This window comes from Schistocerca cancellata, chromosome 3 (assembly GCF_023864275.1).
Source record: "Schistocerca cancellata isolate TAMUIC-IGC-003103 chromosome 3, iqSchCanc2.1, whole genome shotgun sequence".
Lineage (NCBI taxonomy): Eukaryota > Metazoa > Arthropoda > Insecta > Orthoptera > Acrididae > Schistocerca > Schistocerca cancellata.
Window position 1 is genome coordinate 451,223,273 of NC_064628.1, and position 21,458 is coordinate 451,244,730.

A 21,458-nucleotide genomic window follows, 5' to 3' on the forward strand; every position below is an offset into this window, starting at 1 on the left:
CACACGCGCTTTTGTATATATACCGGGTGATCAAAAAGTCAGTATAAATTTGAAAACTGAATAAATCACGGAATAGTGTAGATAGAGAGGTACAAATTGACACACATGCTTGGAATGACATGGGGTTTTATTAGAACCAAAAAAATACAAAAGTTCAAAAAATGTCCCACAGATGGCGCTTCATCTGATCAGAATAGCAATAATTAGCATAACAAAGTAAGACAAAGCAAAGATGATGTTCTTTACAGGAAATGCTCAATATGTCCACCATCATTCCTCAACAATAGCTGTAGTCGAGGAATAATGTTGTGAACAGCACTGTAAAGCATTTCCGGAGTTATGGTGAGGCATTGGCGTCGGATGTTGTCTTTCAGCATCCCTAGAGATGTCGGTCGATCACGATACATTTGCGACTTCAGGTAACCCCAAAGCCAATAATTGCACGGACTGAGGTGTGGAGAACTGGGAGGCCAGGCATGACGAAAGTGGCTGCTGAGCACACGATCATCCCCAAACGACGAGTGCAAGAGATCTTTCACGCGTCTAGCAATATGGGGTTCTAATAAAACCCCATGTCATTCCAAGCATGTTAGTCAATTTTTACCTCTCTATCTACATTATTCCATGGTTTACTAACTTTTCAAATTTATACTGACTTTTTGATCACCCGGTATATATATATATATATATATATATATATATATGTGTGTGTGTGTGTGTGTGTGTGTGTGTGTGTGTGTGTGTGTAGCGCGCGCGATTTGCATGTCAGCAATACAAGTAGGAATCATGAAGTTTAAAATGTAATATCGAAAAAATAAAGTTACATAATTTATTTTTTGTTTGCTTGCAGGGACACATTTGCAGTCTTGGTATTATTCGAGAAACTTAACCTTAGATCCAATCGTACCAGGAACGACACGCTCACGTGACTAGGTAGAGTCACGTTACAGTTCAGAGTAGTGCCAGCTCGCAGTTTATGCCACGTAAAGTGACTGCAGAGATACGGGCTCCGCAGGCAAACACGATGGCTCTTACCACCATACGAGTTACTGACAGCGCTAAGGAAATGGCGATGGAGAATGCAAGCAAAATGTTGTGGAAAGATGTACACGATGTTGAACAGAGTGGGATTCAAGTAGTTACGCCAGAGAAGAAGGCATAAATGGCACACAAATAATTTCCTGTCGACGATACTAATAAAGTTTGTATTAGACAGCAATTTCTGCAATATTATGAAAAATACAAATAAATACCTACTAAAGAGGGCTGGAGGTGTGGCCTTCTGCTCTCCTAGCACTGTCAGCCATGAAACAAGATAAGCCTGTATCCGTGAATAATAAATGTATATTCTGATAAAAATGTCTTACTAGCGTCTCCGGACTTTCGACAGATCGTCACTGTCGGCAGGACTGCCAGGATTGCTTGAAGCTGAGCCGCAATAAGGATCTGTCGAAATCCCAGAGGGGCTACTAAGAAATTTTTAACGGAATATTCATTTGTTATTCACGGATACACACTTACCTTGTTTCACGGCTGACAGTGCCAGGCGAGCAGAAGGACGATAGCTACACTGGTATGTGCTGACCTCTGTGTGACTCGCAGTCTCGGCTGCTGAGGCGACGGTGAGCACGACGCACTGGGCAGCTACGTCACAGGAGTCTGCTGACAGAACACAGTGTGGACATTGCCTGGTAGCCAGCAGCTGGGCTAACTGGTTACCAGGGTGCTCTCGTTCACGTCGAACATCGTGTCCCACGAGAGGTATCCAGCAGCTGTGCACAAAGTGGCCATAGTTATCAACAGTTACGTCACGGCCTCTCAACGAGAGAACACCCAGCGACGTCCGTGTTTGTTCATAGATGCAGGCAGGTCGGAGGGCAGGGGGTGTGGGGGGTAGGGGCGGGCGGCAGCTACTACACCTCCCTGTGATGATGGCAGTTTGGCAACTCACCAGGTACCGTCAGCTAGGGCTCCACAGGAATAGTGGTAGGATAAACCCAAGTCTTCTCATCAGCAACCCTTGGCAACCAATTTCTTCAGGGCGGGCCGGCTGTTGCATGGTAACCGAAAACTTCTAGACAGACCGTGGATAGAGTGTCACAGGTCCCACCTCAGGCTTGGTTAGCTGCAAACTGAGAATGAATGACATCCATGACAAGAATGGCAAGAGTGACTGAATGTGGCCCAGTTTTCTAGACCTGCACTGCGCCACAGTGTCACAACTTTTCTCTTCAGGCTTTCAGATTAGCTATTTCTGCAGCGTTGTTAGATGAAAGTCACTCTTATATAGGACTTACGTGTTGTTACTTGCATACAACTTGCATGTTGTTACTTCAGTGCGTGTGGTGATACAGTAACAATCATTGTGAGATCACCCTGCCGCATCAACATCTAGGTCAGCCAGCTTAGATTGTTGGTATACAATATCAATGTTCTTTCTCATTGTCATTCTACTATAAATATTGCGTATTACCCTTCTCTGCCTTCAGCTCTGGTGCTGGTGCTGGTCAGATAACATTTTAAAAGTTTTTCACACCAGCTTGGAATATCATTCTGTGCACAACAAAACTTTGCAAAAATTTCATAGCTTTTGTTACAGTGAACTAGACTGCAGTTTTAAAAAAAAGAGACAGAAAAAAAATCTGTCTGTGGGATTTTAAAAGGTGAAATATAAAAAACATAGTTTCAAAAAAAATTCCAAATTATGTTTTTACGGTAACTTGGTTACAACCTCCTGAGCTCAGGGGTTGTAATATGTCAGAACGCCACAGAGCTGCGGTTTTTGAGAGAGGGATGACTCATGCCGAAGCGTGCAGAGGAACACAGAGAAGTGTATCATTGACTTTATTACACTGAAGATACACAGAGGGCCTTCTACTGAACTCGGCGATGGCGCCGTACACCGTGCTAATGCCGGAATCTGCTGCGTCGGCGCCCCGTCGCCCAGCCTTGCGTACTTAGCGCTCCTATTCACGTCACAGCTACGTAGCCGCCGCGTGCGTTAGCCGCGCCCGATAGCTCGGAACATAGCTGACTGTTCCTCAAGCGCGACTCGTGGATTCTATGTAGAGCGCCGACGCGAAGCAGCCGACCGCCATAATTGTAGTGAGTCTTACCAGCTCCGGCCATCCGCCCAGGCAGCTCGTTCAGTTCCCGCAGACAGCTCTGCACCCGGGAGGCCGCGAGTTCGCGCTCCGGCCCCATCCCTGTGGACGACAGCTTGCAGTCCGCCGGACGATGTCACTCAGAGAGCACAGGCTAGCAGCCCTCTCGCTCCTAGCGCCGGCGTAGCTCCAAGGTGTGACGCGCCCCGCCACAGCAATGACACGTCCGTGCAGCGGAGATTGGAGGCAGCTTCAGGGGGCGGTTGGCAACCGATATCCATCACCTAAAGGTCGTCGTGGTTGGCCTGCAACTTAAATAATCGTCATTCTCTTCAGCTCTAGACCCATATAGAATGGCGACACGACTGCCGACTTTGAGTCTCTGGACTCTTATTTACACGTCATTTCCCTACGCCTCTGACGTAGTGGGACAAGTGGAGTGCTCTTTGATAATTAAAACGTCAGCATTCCTCAGCCAGTTTCAGCCATTACACACAGCGTATGGGTTTTTCACAGCACGTCGGTGCCCTGTGATGACCTGATTACTTCACATTTGTATACAGAACCCACAAGGCCGTGCTTCTAGACTGCGAGCAGTGTCGTAAACCTGCCTCGCAGACTCGTTTGCAAAATATCAACACTGCCCGCGCCTGCCATCCGACGTGACAATCAGTCCCTTAACTACTGCCGTCCAGCCATAACTGAGCGAGAACTTGCGAGAATTCCCCAAATCCACGCCTGTACTTATTCGTGGCGCAGCAACATACAGCATCAGAGATGAAGGGGTCAGTCGTTTGTTCAAAAACATTATACTGTGAATAACTGTTGTCAGTGTGATGCTGTGGTAGGAGTACAGTCAAGCAAAAGTGTCGATCAGTGTGTAACAGTTGTGCACTGGCGTATAGAGGTGTAACGCGTGACAGTGCTCCACTTGTATGTACCGCGGTGTCCACCAGTGAAATTTCCGAAGTCGTTCAGTGATATCTGCTATTTTTGGACAAGGGTTCCGTAGTCTCTGGTGGCTCTATTTCTGTCTCCATTTACATTTGTACCTCTATTGTACTGAAAATGTCTGCACAATAGTGCAAATATCGACGGTCTGCACTTATGATTTTTCTAGAAAATAGTTTCTCCATTCATTCACGATACCTGTTATTGACAACAGTAAAGCGCACTTTACTCTTCGCCCTCAAGCTTGCGTCCAGTACCACGATTCTGTGACCAGTCTGTTTTCCGTGTGAGTTGCACCTTAATGGTGATACACAGCTGTGTGGGTAGGTTTACTGACGAAGAGTTGGCCAGTATGCAAGTAGTGTATGGATTCGCTGAATGAATTAGAAGAGTGGTACAACGACGCTATGCTGAGTTTTTCCCACAGTGTCGGCAACCACATCACAGTCCGTCTGCACCTGAGGGTTTTGCTCATTTTGCGTTGCTGTGAACGGTGATTGTATATCACAGGTTTTTCCTACTTGTGTGAAGATCGTTTCACGGAAATGGAGATAATCGCTGTAAAAAATCTAATACGTCATAATTACGTTATCACTCTGTAATGAGCCAGTAGAAACCATCGATCCTTTATACCAAATACTTAGAAAATATAACTGAGCAAGCTTCGTAATTTTATAGTGGAGTTTGTGTTTGCTCTTTAAAACATACGTACTCTAGCTTGGAAATCATCTTCCAGGAATTTGGCCACACATTATGTTCAACTACTTGAAATGTTCCGCCACTGGAACCTGTGACCCACTTGTTGGCAGCGTGGTGGACCTGCAGCTGGGCCCCGGGCAGATCCAGCCGCGCGGCTACCGCCTCACGTCGGCGCGCTACGGCGAGGTCTACCTGGGCCTGCTGATGACCAAGGGCCAGCTCGAGGTCGAGGTGGTCAGCGCCCGCAACTTCTGCAGCGAGGACCGCGAGAACCCACCAGGTAAGCCACACTGCACCAGGTTCCGTAGCTTCCAGTACCACGGCAATTCATCACACGCTGCAGTTCTACTGTGCGGACTTAAATTTGTTGTCATTTGACAGCGAGCAGGCTAGTCTCTTCCCGCCAGCAGTACACCAATGGTAGTATGACATTTTCGGCTCTTTTTGTATTGCTACTTTCACTTCAAAAAGCTTTTGTAGGCTATAAAAGTTTGAAGGCCATTTTCAATCACCAGCGCTGTGGGCTACCTGCAGACAGTATCTTGTGAAGGTAACGTCGCGATTTGGAACTTAAAATTCAGATACCCACTAATTTAAATCGCAGTGTAGTAGCTGTAAACAGCGTCTGTTGACCCGTATTCTACACCACTTACCAGTTGCGTGGATTTCTCTGATATAAAATCGCTAAGTAAAATATGAATTCAATATGCAAAGTTCTTAATAACTATGGAACCTTAGGTCATCCTCACCATCATTTACCTTCCAGGACCATATCATCTACCAGGATTTGTTCCATGAGGTACTTCGTTACTATGTGTTAATTTTTGTCTCAAGGTGTCAGAATGCGATACGTGCTAAAGGTACCCTTCCTTCGTCTATCCTCTGTCTAGATTGCAGCCACTGTCACTTATTTGCTGATATTTGGTTTAACATTGGCTTAACAAGTAGTTATACCCTTACATCATTGTTCGTGGTGTCATCCAAGGGATTACATGTTTTGAGAGCACTTATAAATTTTATTTCTGCTTCATGTTTCCAAACAATACAGTACAGTCGTATCTCTCACAGTTCTATAAAATTTCTTTTCCTTTCGAGTCTTTGCCTGTCTGGCTTTTTGTCCGCTCAGTAATATTAATTTTCTGTTGATACCACTGCCTCTTTCATCCCAAATGTTTGAAATGTGTGACTTCTTCGAGTGGCTTATTATACTTTAACATGTTTGTTGTTTCTGATAATTTCTCCTAATGTCATTAATTTCAGTTTTTCTACTAACATTCTTAACTTACAACTATAACGTCTTGCATAGTTCGTGTATAAACCATTTTACTTTTCTTCTATTTCCTATTCATCAACAAATTAGTTCTTTTTTCTTAACCTATGACCTTATTTTAATTTCCTAAATACTTTGCACATAACCAGTGAGGAGTCGCACTTACAGGGCACTGGGCATGCATTCAAGAGTACAGCGGCAGTTCGTCACTATTTGGTAATCTAGATTTACCTTTTCTGTGATTTTCACCAATCGCTTAATTAGAATGACAGAATGTTTCCTTTTCAATTGCTCGACCGATTTGCTTGCCGATCTTTTGCCAGTCGGGGCCTGTGCACGTTATCTTGTGATGTACGAGCCAATGCGTGGTCCTCGGGTTCGATGGGTTGAAACTGGCAGCATCCACGACACTTCTCGGAGCATCTCAAAAGATATGGCGGTAGTCTACTGTCGACAAGCAGCTAGCAGCTGAAAGCTCTTCACCTAGTTCCAATCCGTTTTCAGGCGCCTGAAGGAGCTGTTAGCTATGACGAACAAGCTGTCTTTTTTTTTGTGGATGATTTGAGTTAGAGTTCCATTCTGTCAACGAACAAAATTGGTTTATGTAACCTCACGGAAGTGGAGAAAGTATCTGCGCTAGCAGAACAGAAATGCGGAAAACACGAGTCCGAAAACAATTTATTGGACTCAAAAGAACGACAGACTCGATCCCATCTGCGGATCGTCACAAATATACAATAACAAATAATAATAGAAAAGACCCGACTCTTCACGGGGAGAGATCACGATCAAACAATTCTATAATGTCAAGATGTTCGTCGACAGTACAAAGTCCATCTGTAAGAGATCAGCCAGCTAGAAGGCAGCTCGGTTTACTTCCAAGTGGTGCGTCGAACTGCCCTTTGCCGGCAGTCGCCTTATGAAGCCCGTTTGCCGGATGTATCTGCCGGAAGTATTTGCGATCACGTGCCTGGCGTAGCAAAGTAATTCCTGGGCTAGCTGCGACCTCTGGTGAAGCTGTTCTGCAGGCTCCGCGAACGGGTAGCGATCCCTGGCGGCTGTTGGTGGAGACCTGGTCTTGTGTTGTGTTGTGGTCGCCGGTAAATATTTGTGTTGACAACACAGACGACTTAGGTTTTTCTGGTGAATTAACGCCCTGGGGCGCAGGTACCTCGTGTTGGTTGGACGTTTAGTGCGATGCCGATGCAGTAGGCGCTAGGATGTTTGAAGTGGGTGGCCACAGCATACTATTAGCCATTACAATTGCAGCACCATAAAAAATAGCAAGTATCGAGTTACTAAACCTACTATGTGTATTTACTATAATAAGAAGAATAAGTGCTTAAAGTTTTATGTGATCTGGGGCTATGCATGTGCCACATTTAGCTCATGGAACTGCCACATCTGGCAGCAACAGTGACTCTAATCGGGCTGACGTCTAGACGGCTGAGCTTGGATAAAAGATACATGTACGTAGTTCCATCTGTTCCAACTCTGGTACAGAGTTCATCAATTACTGCAATGGGTAGGAAATGGTGAAACGTCAATCTCTCGGTTATTCATGATCAGATGTTTTCAGTGAGTGACGGATCGATGGAAAGTTCTGTCTGGGGCAACAGTCGAACACGCTCCGTATCTAAGCAGTTGAGGATATAACAGGAAACATGTGGTACTGCGTAATCTTGCCGAAAGATAAGGTCACAGAGCTCTTGAAGATAGGGCTCAGCCTGGAGTGTAACATGTGTTATACAAACTGCTGACCATACAAATCGGAACTAATTGTGTTGTGCACCCGATAGGACCTGTACCATCATGTAAGATTCTAGCCCGTTATGACTATGATGAATGCAGTCTGGCAACATTCGTTTTCCTCGGAGGATTCGTACCAGGACTCATCTGAAAAGTTGATGAAGTGTCTCTTCTGTGACCAGTAATGTCGTTGGACGCCTCTCTCAGCTGCCGCACCACGGAAAGCAGCATCAATTTACTGCCTTCATGCTGACAGTATGTAGTGTCCCAGTCTTTGTCGCAATGTCTGTGTAGATACTTGTCCGCTGCATCTGATTATTTGAATATTGAAGGATTCCGCTCTAAAAAATCATTTGCCGAAGCCATATGCTTCGAAAATAACACTTTCAAAGTTCTGTGGTGGGTCGACTTTCGCCTTATAACAGTTACTTTTCGTAGCGGCGAGCTACCTATTGCGAAATTATAGTATTCATCACTGTCTACCAGCCCTTAATGGTAAATCGCCTGAAGTTCCATGACTGTTAAGTGAAATTTTTAGTTTCCCACTTGAGTTCCCTAACTGTCTCCTTAACACTCCTGTATTGAGCCAACCCACCAGTAACAAATCTAGCAGCCTATCTCTGAATTGTCGACCATTTGCCTTCCATGCTACCGTCCTTACCTGCTGGCTCCATTTCACATCGATCTGAGACGTTACGCTTAGATATTTAATCGACGTGAGTGTGTTCTGCAATCTAACATTATACGATTGTTTTCTCCTACTCACCTGCTTTAACTTACATTTTTCTACATTTACAGCTAGCTGCCAAGCATCACCCCAACTAGAAATGTTTTCTAAGTTATCTTACATCCTTCTTCAGTCACCCAACGACGACGCCTCCCAAACACCACAGCGTCATCCGCAAACAGCCACAGACTGCTACTTACCCTGTCCGTCAGATCGTTTATATAAAAATTGAATAAGACTGGTCCCATCACATTTCCCTGAGCCACACCTCACGATAGCCTATCCTCTGATAAACATTCGCCGTCAAGGACAACGTACTGGATTCTGTTATTTAAGGGGGGAATAACATTAGGAGGCTGTTTGACACTGATTTTTCATGATTTTTTTTTTTTTGTGGGAAGAATTAATTAGAATTTAATAAAATTTTGACATTTCATTCATATTTCGAACAGTTTTTGTGAATTTTTTAATAATTTCAGATAACAATAATGAAGTTACGCTGTGATGTCCGTTGAAGATTGAGAGTATAGTTCTCCAATTGTGTGCAGTGTAGCCATTCCGATTTTCATCTGAAATCAGAAAGGTTTTGATTTTACATTAGTAACTTATTTTCCAAGAATATAAACCTCAATGCAGGTGAAAATAATGAAGATTAAAAATTTTGCAGGCGTTGGAACAATTTACTTCGATTTTCACGATTTTTTCCTCTAATTATGCGAAGAAAAATACACTTAGAATCATATCATCTCACAAGTTGGTTCACATAATTCGTTATTTTATAAAGAATCATACTATCAATTTTCATAATTATCTGTTCTATACTTTTTAAGATAGGCTGCACGCAAATGTGATAAAAGTTATTTTGAGATAAACGCGTTTGAAAAATAAATTCTCGGAAACTAGAAATTCAAGGAAGTTAACAATAATGTAAAATGCTTACCGACTAATCTGCGATTCCAGCACCATATATTAATCCTTCCTTTTTCCTCATAGGGTTCGTTTTGCGCTTGCAGCAGTGCTTTCGAAGATTTTCATTCCGTGGAAATCATATGATAGTATGTCGCCATAACTGCACTCGAGCCTGTACCCTATGTGTACTCGGGTTTATGTTCATAAAATCTAAACGAATGCGAATTTCGCTTTGCAACTTTGGCAGCATATTCTTGGATAGTTAAGCTAACGATTTATGCAATAAAAAAGTGGGTTTTTTTGAACCTCATAATGTGGTTTCCCCTCTTAAGAAGTGTTGCAGCCACTCACATATCTGGGAACCTGTTCTGTGTGCTCGTACCTAATCGTTGGCCCGACCGGCTAGCCGCGCGGTCTGAAGCCGTTGGCACACGGACCGTGCTGCCGAACGTTAACTTTGAGCGTGCTGCTGAACGATCAGGAATGATGCGACTTGTGCACATGGTACGTGGACCCCAACGTGGTATACGCGATCGCAACGCACTCTAGTGACAGTTGAGGGATGTTTCTAGTTCGTTAATCACACTGTTTACTCAACGGGCGCGCGTAAAATTCCCACGTTAGCTCTATTAAAATGCACATTTCTTCCATCGTCCACGAAAAGGAAAGTACCGTGTCCAATCAATAAGGACACAGGCATATAAAAGTTCCATTAGAAACACTGCGTTACAAATTTGGAATATTTCTCCGCATAAGATAAACATTTTTGCAGCATTCCCACATTTTAGTAAAACCCCAAGGTCAGTCTTACTTGATCACTGTTCCTACCCAGTAGCAGAATCTTCGCAACATGTGAATTACGAAGCGTAAAAGAAGAAGGAGCAAAATATCTCTATACAAGTAGCGTAAGCTGTCCTTTAGATTAAGTCAATCGAACAAACTCACCCCTCAAAAAAAGGTGAACTTGTGTTTACATAACATCAAATATTATAGTCTATACTTACATTAAACTAATAATAAAGTATCAGAACCTAATAAAAACGCGAATGTTAGGAAAAAAACATTTTGTTGTGTCAGGACGCGAACCACCGCACCTACAAAATTACCCAGTGATAGACGGTGCCGCTACTCATTACGCTAAACCAACATCACACTTTTTTCATCTAATCATAGTGTCTTACCTCTCGCTAAGAACCTTAATCGTAGATATTTTACTAACTGAAATTTAATTATAACACATTGTACTAAGAACAATGCGTTTTGGGTGGATCTTCAGTGTGTCGCTGCCTTCAAATAGCCTACTCTCATTATAAGCAAGTTACAGTAATTCTCTTGCCACGAATATGATGTTTCTCATTATTTTACTGGAACGAATCGCACAGGTAGCAAAGGGTTTTGCAGTGATTCTCAATTTGCTGGTGCTCGGAACGGCATATATACATATAGGCTTGAAATGAGTGCCAATAAGGCGTCTCACAGCTCTGTACTGAATGGAGACGGGATGCCTGTGACGTAGATAGCGTTGTGCCATGTCATTGGTCAACGCTCCGACGCACGCTCAGAATATCTGACATGCCAGATATTGCTCTGCACGTTCGGAAGGACTCCCGATCGTGCTATTCCATGCTGTGACGTCAGAAACTCGGCACGCTCAACGCTCAACGTTCGGATGCACGGTCCGTGTGCCGACGGCTTAACGCGCTGCTTCCCCAGTGGGAAGGCGTACCGGTTCTCGGCACGAATCCGCCCAGCGGATGAGTGCCGAGATCCGGTGTGCCGGCCAGCCTCTAGATGGTTTTTAAGGTGGTTTTCCATCTGCCTCGGCGAATGCGGGCTGGTTCCCCTTATTCCGCCTCAGTTACACTACGTCGGCGTTTGCCGCATAAACACTGTCTCCACGTACGCATACACCATAGTTACTCTGCCACGCAAACATTTGGGGTTACACTCGTCTGGTATGAGACGTTCCCGGGGGGTCCTCAGGGGGCCGAACCGCACAATAACCCTGGGTTCGGTGTGGGGCGGCGTGGGGTGAGTGGACTGCTGTGACCTGTTGTGGGGTTGTGAACCACTGAGGGCTACGGCGGGCCGAAGCCTCCCCGTCGTTTCTAGATCCCCGGTTCAATACACGCTATACACCTAATCGTTGCTGCATGCCGTCTTCGGGGTTTTGTAGTCTTGATGACTAGCAGAGCAAATAAAAACTAGGAAGTAAGTGTGTGTGTTGTGCTTCCGCAGACACCTACGTGAAGACGTACCTGCGGGACGGCGAGCGGTGGCTGCAGAAGCGCAAGACGCGCGTGGTGCGGCACAGCCTGGAGCCGCAGTTCCGGCAGACGCTGCGCTACAGCGCGTGCGACGTGCTGGGCCGCGCGTTGCTCGTCATGCTGTGGGAGCGCCAGCCCGGCTTCGAGCACAACGTGGGCCGCGGCGGCGCCGAGGTGGCGCTCGACAAGCTCACGCTGACGCAGCCCACGCACGCCTGGTACCCGCTCTTCCCGCTGCACTCGCTCGGCTCTGACTCCAACGACTCCCCATGACCGCACTACCTGCAGTCCGCCCGCCCGCGCCGGCTTCCACCGATCCAGCCGCTCGCTCACCGACTTCGACAGCTGTCGACACTCGGCGCGATCGCGAACGCTGCCCGTGCCGACGTCCGCGTCCTACGGCTGCTACTTCGCTCCGGTAACAACTCGGTCCTCACTCCGCGTGCTGTGGAACATCCCTGCCAAAGATCGTCTGAAGCAAAAGTAGATCATCAGCTGGTTCCGTTTTCAAGTCTGACCCTCGGGGCAGTTGGTGAAACTAGCACTGCATCGCAGACCGGCTCGCAGGGCTACACGTTCTGGGGCAAGCGAAGCTGGCCGTCACCTTTTACTGAGACCAGTAGCGCATTTGACCAGTTGACACCAGGAAATGTGTACATCAAGAAGGCCGCCTTTACAGCATTTAACCCTTTCTGCGTCGCGGTGGGGGAAGGTCTAAGTCGGTTAGGTTGGGCTCGTTAGAAGGTCGCCACAGAGTAAACCATACTTGCTATCGATGGTCACTGGTGGTAAACAAACTTCTCTATTCCTTCGTCTGCCAAATGAGCCTGAATTACCAATTTTTTCCAAAGATGTAACGATAAGGTTATTTTCCCTACCCTCCCACCATTGAACTGACGAACTTACTATCACGTCACCGCTTCTTTACGACTCAGGTTTATATCCAGGATATAATCGACCATTGGGGATACAGCAAGTGCAATAGTTTTGACAGCTGGTAATAATCCCCTTAAATATGCCGCATTGCTACTACTGTAAGTTTAATAAGCAGACTAGACCCAGATTGTGCATAAATCCCTCTGGCCCACTGGTTTATGTAGATCACAGACAAAGAAAGGGATTGCGTCCATCTTTGGAATATCGCACACTGATTCATACTGGGTCTTTTCTTCTGCTTCACAGCATTACTTTTCGACATCCCAGACGTAAGCAAAAAGATCGTCAGGGAACACGCGTAGTATTTGCATTTTAAAGGGTTCCTGATGTGAATCTCGAATTATCAGAAGTTCTGTTGGCCTCAGTCTAATAAGAGAGAAATAGACCACTTCCACATTATCCAGTGTAATACTTCCTAATGCATCGAAAAATTATATGGCGAAAGAAAAACATTGCTACATTACATCGCTAAGAACAACATCGTAGTTCTTCAGGAGGGTTTATGGTTTATTGAACGTGTTATGTAACATAAATTCAGCAACGACAAAACCATATGGAGAATTGAAGCTATGTACATTCTGGGATTAAGCGTAATGAGTGAAACTCGTTATCGTTGTGATGTACCATGTGTTCATCGACCGTCGATGCATTTCTACGGCACAATTTTGCTGACAATTACCCCGCACATTTGGTTGAAACACAAATACTGAACCCGAGGTTTCCGATTATTCCAGTTCTGTTACCGACGGCATGTGATGTTTCATGCAATCATCTGTGGTACCTTATTTTCGCAAAACAAAACCGAGTCTTACGGCTGACATGATACTTTCTAACTGAATTTTTTTGCTTTGTAATTTTAATACCAAACCGTATTCCCTACCAGCTAACAATCTCAAAAACAGTTGCATACAACCAATGATCTGCCATGATTCGCAATATCCTTAGACGAAAATTTAAGCTTAGGTTTATGTAACGCATAATTAATTTCAGTACAGTCCAGCTTTTGCATACAATGGTCTCCAGTAACCTACCAGTCTTACTGTGCACAAAACCAAGAATTTTGAGTTTTTTCTATATTTTATGGTCCGACAACAGTAGACCACAACAGCTCTCTCGTTACAAATATTTAGTTTGATGCGATACGTCACGAATTCCTCTCTTGTACCAACCTCTTCATGTCAGAGTTGTACTTGCACCCTTCATCCAATTATTTATTCGGTGTATTCCAATTTCTGTCTTTCCCTACGGTTTTTACCCCCTGCTAGTCCCTCTAGTGCCAACGTGTTAGTCTCTACCATATTATTTTTTAATATCCATTTTTCTTCACGGTGTTTTCCATCTCTTCTACCCAGTTTTGCCGCTGTCTGTAATTCACTACCACACACTGCTGTGCTCCAAACGTACATTCTCAGAAATTTCTTTCTCACACTAACGCCTATGTTTTATAATAGTAGACTTCTCCTGGCCAAGAAAGCCCTTTTTCTTATGTCCTCCTTGCCTCTATCATCACGTTTTGTTTCCAAGGTTGCAGAGCTCCTTCACTCTATCTGATTCGTGGCCACTAATTCTGATGTTAAGTTTATCACTATTCTCATTTCTGCTCCTTTTCATTGCTTTCGTCTCTCTTCGATTTACTCTTAATCCATATTGTGTAATTAGACTACTCATTCCATTCAGCACATCCTGTAATTCTTCATCACTTTCACTGAATTCATACTCTTTCACTCTGAATTTTAATCCTACTTCCGAACCTCTGTTTTATTTCTGTCATTGCTTTCTGTTCCCTCTTGGTCCTTGTACATATTGTGTATTATCCGTCTTTCTCTGTAGCACACAACTATTTTTCTCAAAGTTTCGAACACTTTCCATAATTTTACATTGTCGAATGCTTTTTTCTAGGTTAACAAATCCTATGAACGTGTGCCGAGTTTTCTTAAGTTTTACTTTCATTATCAAGAGCAGCGTCAAAACTGCAAGCAGCTTGGATGCATAAGCTGTTAAGCTGACTATGCGATAATTCTGGCACTTATGTATAGCTGTCTTCGGAGTCATGGATGATATTTTCGTCGAAATCTCATGGTATGACTCCAGTCTCATAGATTCTTCAGACCAGTTTGAACAGTCTTTTGGTTGCCGCTTCCCTCCAATAATAGTAGAAATTTTGAAGGGATGTTGTCTATCCCTTCGCCTTATTTGATCTCAAGTCCTCCAAAGGTCTGTTAAACCTTGACTCTCGACTTCAATTTCTTCTTCTGTCATTTCATCAGACAGATTCTTCCTTTCGCAGAATACTCTTTCTACCTGTCCACTTGTGTGCTTTTAATATTGGAACTCTCATTGCACTTATAATGTTGTCGCCCTTGCTTTTAATTTCGCCGGAAGTTGTGTTGGCTTTTCTATGTACTGGACCTGTCCTTAGGAGAACCATTTCTTTTTAGATTTTCTAACAGATTTCCTGCAGCCATTTCGCATTGGTTTCCCGGCACTTTCTATTTATTTCAGTTGCAAGTGCCTTACACTGCTGTATCGCTGTCATTCCTCGAAAATTTTTGTACTTTCTTGTTTCGTCGATCAGGTGAACTGTTTCTTCTGTTACCAAAGGTCTATTCGTGGCTATTTTCCTTGCACCTATATCTGCTCATCTTTTGTACTTGCTTGTTTTTTCCGAGATTTCCAATTCTCTTCAACTGAACACCCATCTGTGGTACTCATTATCACAATATCTGCAACCTTCGAGAACATCAAACACGCCTCATCATTCCTCAGTATTACAGTATCCCATTTCTTTCCAAATTACCTCTCGCACAGGATGATCTTGAACTTCAAATGTTCTAAATTCTGATCTGAGCCTATGTTTTCTCCGGGGTGTGAAAAAAAATGCGCTATCTAATTTCTGAATCTCCGTCTCACCATGACGTAATGCATCTGAAATGCTCTCGTGTCTCTGGCCCTTTTCCATGTATACCACCTCCTCTTGTGATTCTTGAACAATGTATTCGCTATTACTAGCTGAAATTTACTGCAGAACCCATTTACCCTTTCTCCTGTGTCATTCCTACTACCATGTCCATATTCTCCTCTAATTGTTTCTTCTATTCCTTCCTACTATCGCGCTCCAATCCCCCAAGATCATTCGATTATTACCTCCCGTTAAATACTAAATTATGTTTAAAATCTAGTAAGTGCAAAAGAGCGGTCAGTAAACAACTTATCGTCTCTTTCGCGGTAAACGTCTCCCGCGGTAAACATTAGAACAAGTGTATTCTTTAAGTTATTAGCCGCTTTAAGACGACAACAGCAAATTTGCTGGTATTTTGGGATATCCGGCAAAAAATTTGCCAAAATTTAACGAATCAAAATATAGTATACATACTGTTGACACAGAAAAAAATTTTATGTAAATAGTTTACTTTTAATTTCGAACGAAATTCAGTACTAGACAACGAAGGTGAATGACGAACTAACCTCTGCACTCACAAGCAGACACACTAGGTAACACATTGTTCAACGAATGATATTTGATGATACATGCGACAACACAGAAAATCGCTTTTGTGCAAAGGTTTCTCTCCTTACCTAATTATTGCTTTTTAAAGTAATAATGGAGGACGATTTTCATCGTAGTGGTCAGCAGCTGAGGTACGTTGCAAACAGATCCAAAAAAAAATCCACGACTTTCATTTTTTTCGCTCCCCAGTACACTCTTTTGAGAAACGTTTTAAGCAGAGTCTGTGACTTTGTACATTTATCAAAGTTATTTTCGACTAGTAGTTCATATGGAGGGTTTTGTTCCTGACATAAAAGCACAGCACAAGAACTGCATAATAAGCGTGCTAAAATCAGATTGCATTTGTTACTTGCCCTCTGTTTGTAGCGTCAGTGAGTAACAATGGATTTAATCCCTAATATGTACTTGCACTGAGTGCTCATGATCCCATTTCATATCCAAACCCTCCACTCACTGCATGATGTGGCAGATGTTGTTTCCGGTGCAGCATTCGCTGCTGCAAAAAGAGTTCCAAAACAACTTGTATCACTGCCCTAGTCTTACTGGGTTGACGTTGACGTAGCGAGGCGTATAGACGCCCAGATAATAAAAAGCTTTTCCATAGTCTCTTCAAAATGCACAAGACCAAAAGCCAGTGTGATCGTATGAATACTACAAAATGCTTCTTTCAGACGATGTTTTGACGCTGAGTGAAGTCAGATTACGAGTAAAGTTAAAAAGAAAGATATCCTTTTGCACTCGTAAATGTGAACCAATGAAAGTTAACATATATCTGTTGTGTAATGGTTGAACCTATGCTTATGTGTGCTTACTAGTGTTAAAGCTAAAGTAGAAGCTTCATGTTTTGTGAAGTGTGAACGGTAATAACACTACCGCTACTGTAGAGCAATCGTGAATGGAAGAGTTCTTTGTATTCTTTATTCTTTAATGTGCACTGGCACATTATTATAATGCACTACCAGGAAACTAAATACTTTTACTATCCTCAGAAAGTCTAGATAAAATATATATGTATGTACATCAATAGATGTAGGCTAATTACAGCACGATAACGTGCTGGAGTCACTGTAGTTTAACACCAAATTGTTTAGTGTTATTTATGCCTGACGAAGATTCAGGTAGCCCTTAACCTATTACTGTCTTGCTAGTTGCGTGTAATGAATCATATTAAAGTAGTTACTAATATTTACAACAAAAACCTGAATAACTTGTTTTTTTCTTAGAAACTAGCAAGAAAATTTTAGTCATAAAAGTAAATAATTAAATAAATCAGAGAAAGAGCTGCTGGAGGAATTACATAATTCTACCGCAAGAACTAAGAGAAACTGCATTTTCATTTAAATCATCAAATAAAATTTGTTTAATTTTCTGCAAACTGTCAGCTATAATCCTTTCAATTAAATTGGCAATTTCATTTACCGTTTAAGCGAAAAAACGTTACATTACAAACTGACTTATGTTTTGTAACTTAAAAAAGGGATTTCTCACAAACACCAAGTATTATGACTGCTTTCAAATAAAATGTGATTTGAAGAGGTGCTATGTTAAAATGGGTTCATGTGTTGTTAGATGTACAAATATAAAAATGTATATAAATATTTTTAACGAAAATAATAATATGTTCCTTAGATTTTATTATGTAGTTGAGAGAAGAAACCATCTGTAACAACACCACTAACATTAATATGTGAAGTCTGCGAACTAAGAACACCAAATATGAAACAATGAACGTCTGTGACCTACATAAGCAAATAACTAAGATTTTTCCAAGGCTAAATGCGTTTAGTGTGAACCAACTCTGGCTAAAGTGCGTGCACATTTAATTCCGTTCACAACTGAGATTTATATTTACAACAGTCACATGGAATGCTACACCCATGCTAAGACAAGTTGCTAAGGTTACTGATACAAGGATGTCTTCTATAAAAATCAAATTAAACATAACATTTCAACAACCCGGCTACGTCATTATCCTCGTCTATTTTGGTTAAACGTCATTGTGCCATACATGTAAAATAATACAATATTTTATGCACAAAATTTCGTGGGGATGTGTTTCAGCTTCTAGTTTCTACTGATTTGCAGAAGTAATTTTAAAGAACATTGTTACTCAGTCTAGCTTAGTGAACAACTTGTGAAATTAGCCTTCAGAAACCAAACAGTAAGTTTTGAGTGCTGATAACGTTCTAATGCTAACTGCCACGTATGTCCTCCACGTAACTGGTTTTGTTTTAGCAGGGAAACCAAAGTAGTTTAATTGTTGGACACAGACCTTCCTTTCACCGCCGCAGTACTTGCACAGACCTATCGGCTATCTTGCAACTGATCTCATTCTAAATGCTCTTTTCTGAGCGGTTCCAGGCGGCGTCCGATCGGAAGCGCCGCAACCCGGGCCAGGCTGCCGCACTGACGACGCAGATATTGACGGAGCGCATAGCGCCGTTGGTCACGTTCCCCGTCTCTACCCGAAACACTGTCTTTCTGGCCTAATGACTTCGTCCGCGCGATCACAATCAGACAGACCGGCTGGAGAATGTGATATAGGTCCCTTCTCGTATCCAAGAAACAATTTTTCTATTTTCATGGCTAGTTTTCTAAACTCTTATTTTCTTTCTAGCTTGTATATTGGCCTAATATATTATAGTTCAATTAAAATAATAAAGAAGTACTTAGCCAGAGAAAAACTGTAATAAAGCATGTCCTCGTAGAGGAGACTTCAGAGACTCAAGATTCCACCCGACACAGACAATCATGTTGTTTATAATTGTGTATAAATATCATCGAAGTTAAGTGCTTAACATTAAGGATATGATGCCGGCATAATGTGTCAGTTTCATTCTGATTAACAGAAACGTTAATGGATGGTGTCTAGTAGTACAGTTTCTAGTAATTGATAACAATAACGTTAAATTAGGTAAGTATCGAACGAGTCGCAGTGGTGTAATTGTTTCATAAAATAAAACGCAATCCACAAAACACAAGCAACTCTTTGGCTATATTACTTATCAATATCGCAAAAATTATATACTTCTCATAAAATTTGTGTACCGGCAGCCTCCTGATAAACAGAAAATAACTTGCTCAGACCACTGCATAATGAAAGTAAATAACGAGATCATATAGACATCATTCCCTTGTTAGATACAGTAATAGGTCATAGCATAAACCACAGATTTCTAAAACTTATGCTGTTGATAAAGTACTTGAGCTCTTGTGAACGACGTTTGACTGTAAAAAATATTTATACTTGTTTACTAGTCTATTTACCAACATTACGGTTTCGCCATACGAAGTACTTTTTCAGATTTGATTATTTTACATGAAAATTATTTTGGGTAGGTAGAAATGATTCTTATCAGTTTTCCTTTTTCATATCGCACAAAATTTTTGGTCGAGTCTGTATATCGATACTTCCTGATCTAAACTGCAGCGTGTCCTGGGAAATGACACGTTACTCACTTTAAAGAAATACCACAAACTATGCATTTCCATGACTTCCCAGAGAAGAAGTGTAGAATATACTGCTACTTAACTGCAATCACTACGCTGGGACAACTTATTGGGATTCTGGCATCATATCCTAATGTTACGCGGCGAACATTGTGAGGCCTGTCAACAGGCAAAATAAATGGTTGTATATATATAGAAAGAGAGACATATATTTTTTTTAGATCCAGAATTGTAACACAAAATATCTATAGCACATAAGTAGCACAGACTTGATGCAGAATATTCTTTTGAACATTTGAAATTATTTTGCTGCGTTATGAGAGATTAAATCAGTCAAATAAAGTTTTTCGCATCCTCGCTGTCTCGTGCTGGAGGAATAAACATAACTTAATGTTTTTGTTTCCTGTTTGACAGGGATGAAGTTCTGTCAAATTAGGTGTGGTCGCTCCTTTTTTATTTTTTCATTCCGAATAAATATTTATCTTCTGCACCAAACACACGCGGGTGATGTGGGAATCTTTTATGCATTCACTCTTCGCACATAATACGATGCAGCTTCAAACAAGTTATGCATTTCTTTTTTTCCCGTAATTTTTTTCCACTGAACTTGCATACAATAGTGATGCATTAACCTGTGCTAATTTTGTGCATATAATGCAGTATATTCTGAAATTGTGAAGAACAAGACATGTGTCTTAATTCGCTCTACCATATCACAATTATATAGATATATAAATTTGTGATTCGAAAAATAAAAGATTAGTGGAGCGACAGAAACATCTAGTTTAAATGTAACGAAAATTTAAATAATTATAATAATTGTATAACTTGTTGTTTTAGGTGATTGATGTTTCTTTTTTGTAATTCCATGTCCGTTTCAAACGTAGAATTTAGTATCTGTCTAAAGATTTCCTCTCTTAGGAAAAATTTATGTACAGTTTGATTCATAACAGTTAAGGAATATAATTGTACATGTAAATATAACTCACATTTAACACACAATATATAGCTAACTATTTCACAAATTATCGTTGTGTTGACCTTACTTACAGTATGCCCTAACAAGATAACTTACCGTCACGCATTCTGAAGGTCTGAAATTCACCAAATGAATCTCTAAATTATTCTCAAATACTTGTAAGGTTACATCTTTTTCATTGTACCTACAGTAGCATAGCTCATGTTTCTTAGGAGAAATACGGAAATACTTTATTCCATCTTAATGATATATATATATATATATATGAAACATGTACTGTTTAAAATATTTTTATGTTCATCTACTATTGACAGTGAATATGTAGATGTAAGTCCCGTGAAATCGTAGTTGATCAGTACTATATAAATAGTTTAGATTTACGTAATGAGCTCTACCTTCAAAACGAAATTACAGAGGGAGAAACTTCAACGCACAACCTCCCCATGACAATCTCCCAGACAATAACTCTTGAAGCGAAACATGCGATGCTACTACCTCACATTTAAAGAAGCTTTTGACTCTGACTTTGTCTTCCTCCTTCACATTTTACAAGCAAAAGTCCAAAACTAATATTCCGAATATCAACCAGAATACTCCACGATGTAAAATCTCCCTATCGAGGTAACTACTGCAGTAAACGCTTGTAACCATTTCAAATTGTGTCCCGAGCCAGGCCATGCGTCTGCATTTCATTGACAATGCTCTGAAGAACGGGTACGACCTGAAGACTAGCTGTAACTTTGAGTCGGTCAAGGGTAAGTTCTCAGCTGACTCAGTTGTACAAAATTGGACTTTGACAGTCAGTTGTCCAGGCTCGAATCCCGGCATTACAGACAATTTTGGCGTATCACTGAAGTTGATAATATACTTAAAATTGAACTTGTTTTGGGATAAATTTATGTATTAGTA

At 41.9% G+C, this 21,458-nt stretch overlaps 1 protein-coding gene across 1 annotated transcript in view; it reads left to right on the forward strand.

Annotated features, from left to right (window-relative positions):
* The window catches only part of LOC126176363 (regulating synaptic membrane exocytosis protein 2-like), a 165,519-nt gene extending 153,570 nt beyond the window's left edge, over window positions 1–11,949 (forward strand). Inside the window, exons 10-11 of the mRNA XM_049923518.1 lie at window positions 4,865–5,034; window positions 11,648–11,949. Of these exons, the coding sequence (XP_049779475.1) occupies window positions 4,865–5,034; window positions 11,648–11,949 (472 nt within the window). The remainder of the gene's footprint in view (window positions 1–4,864; window positions 5,035–11,647) is intronic.
* Window positions 11,950–21,458: the final 9,509 nt, after the last annotated feature.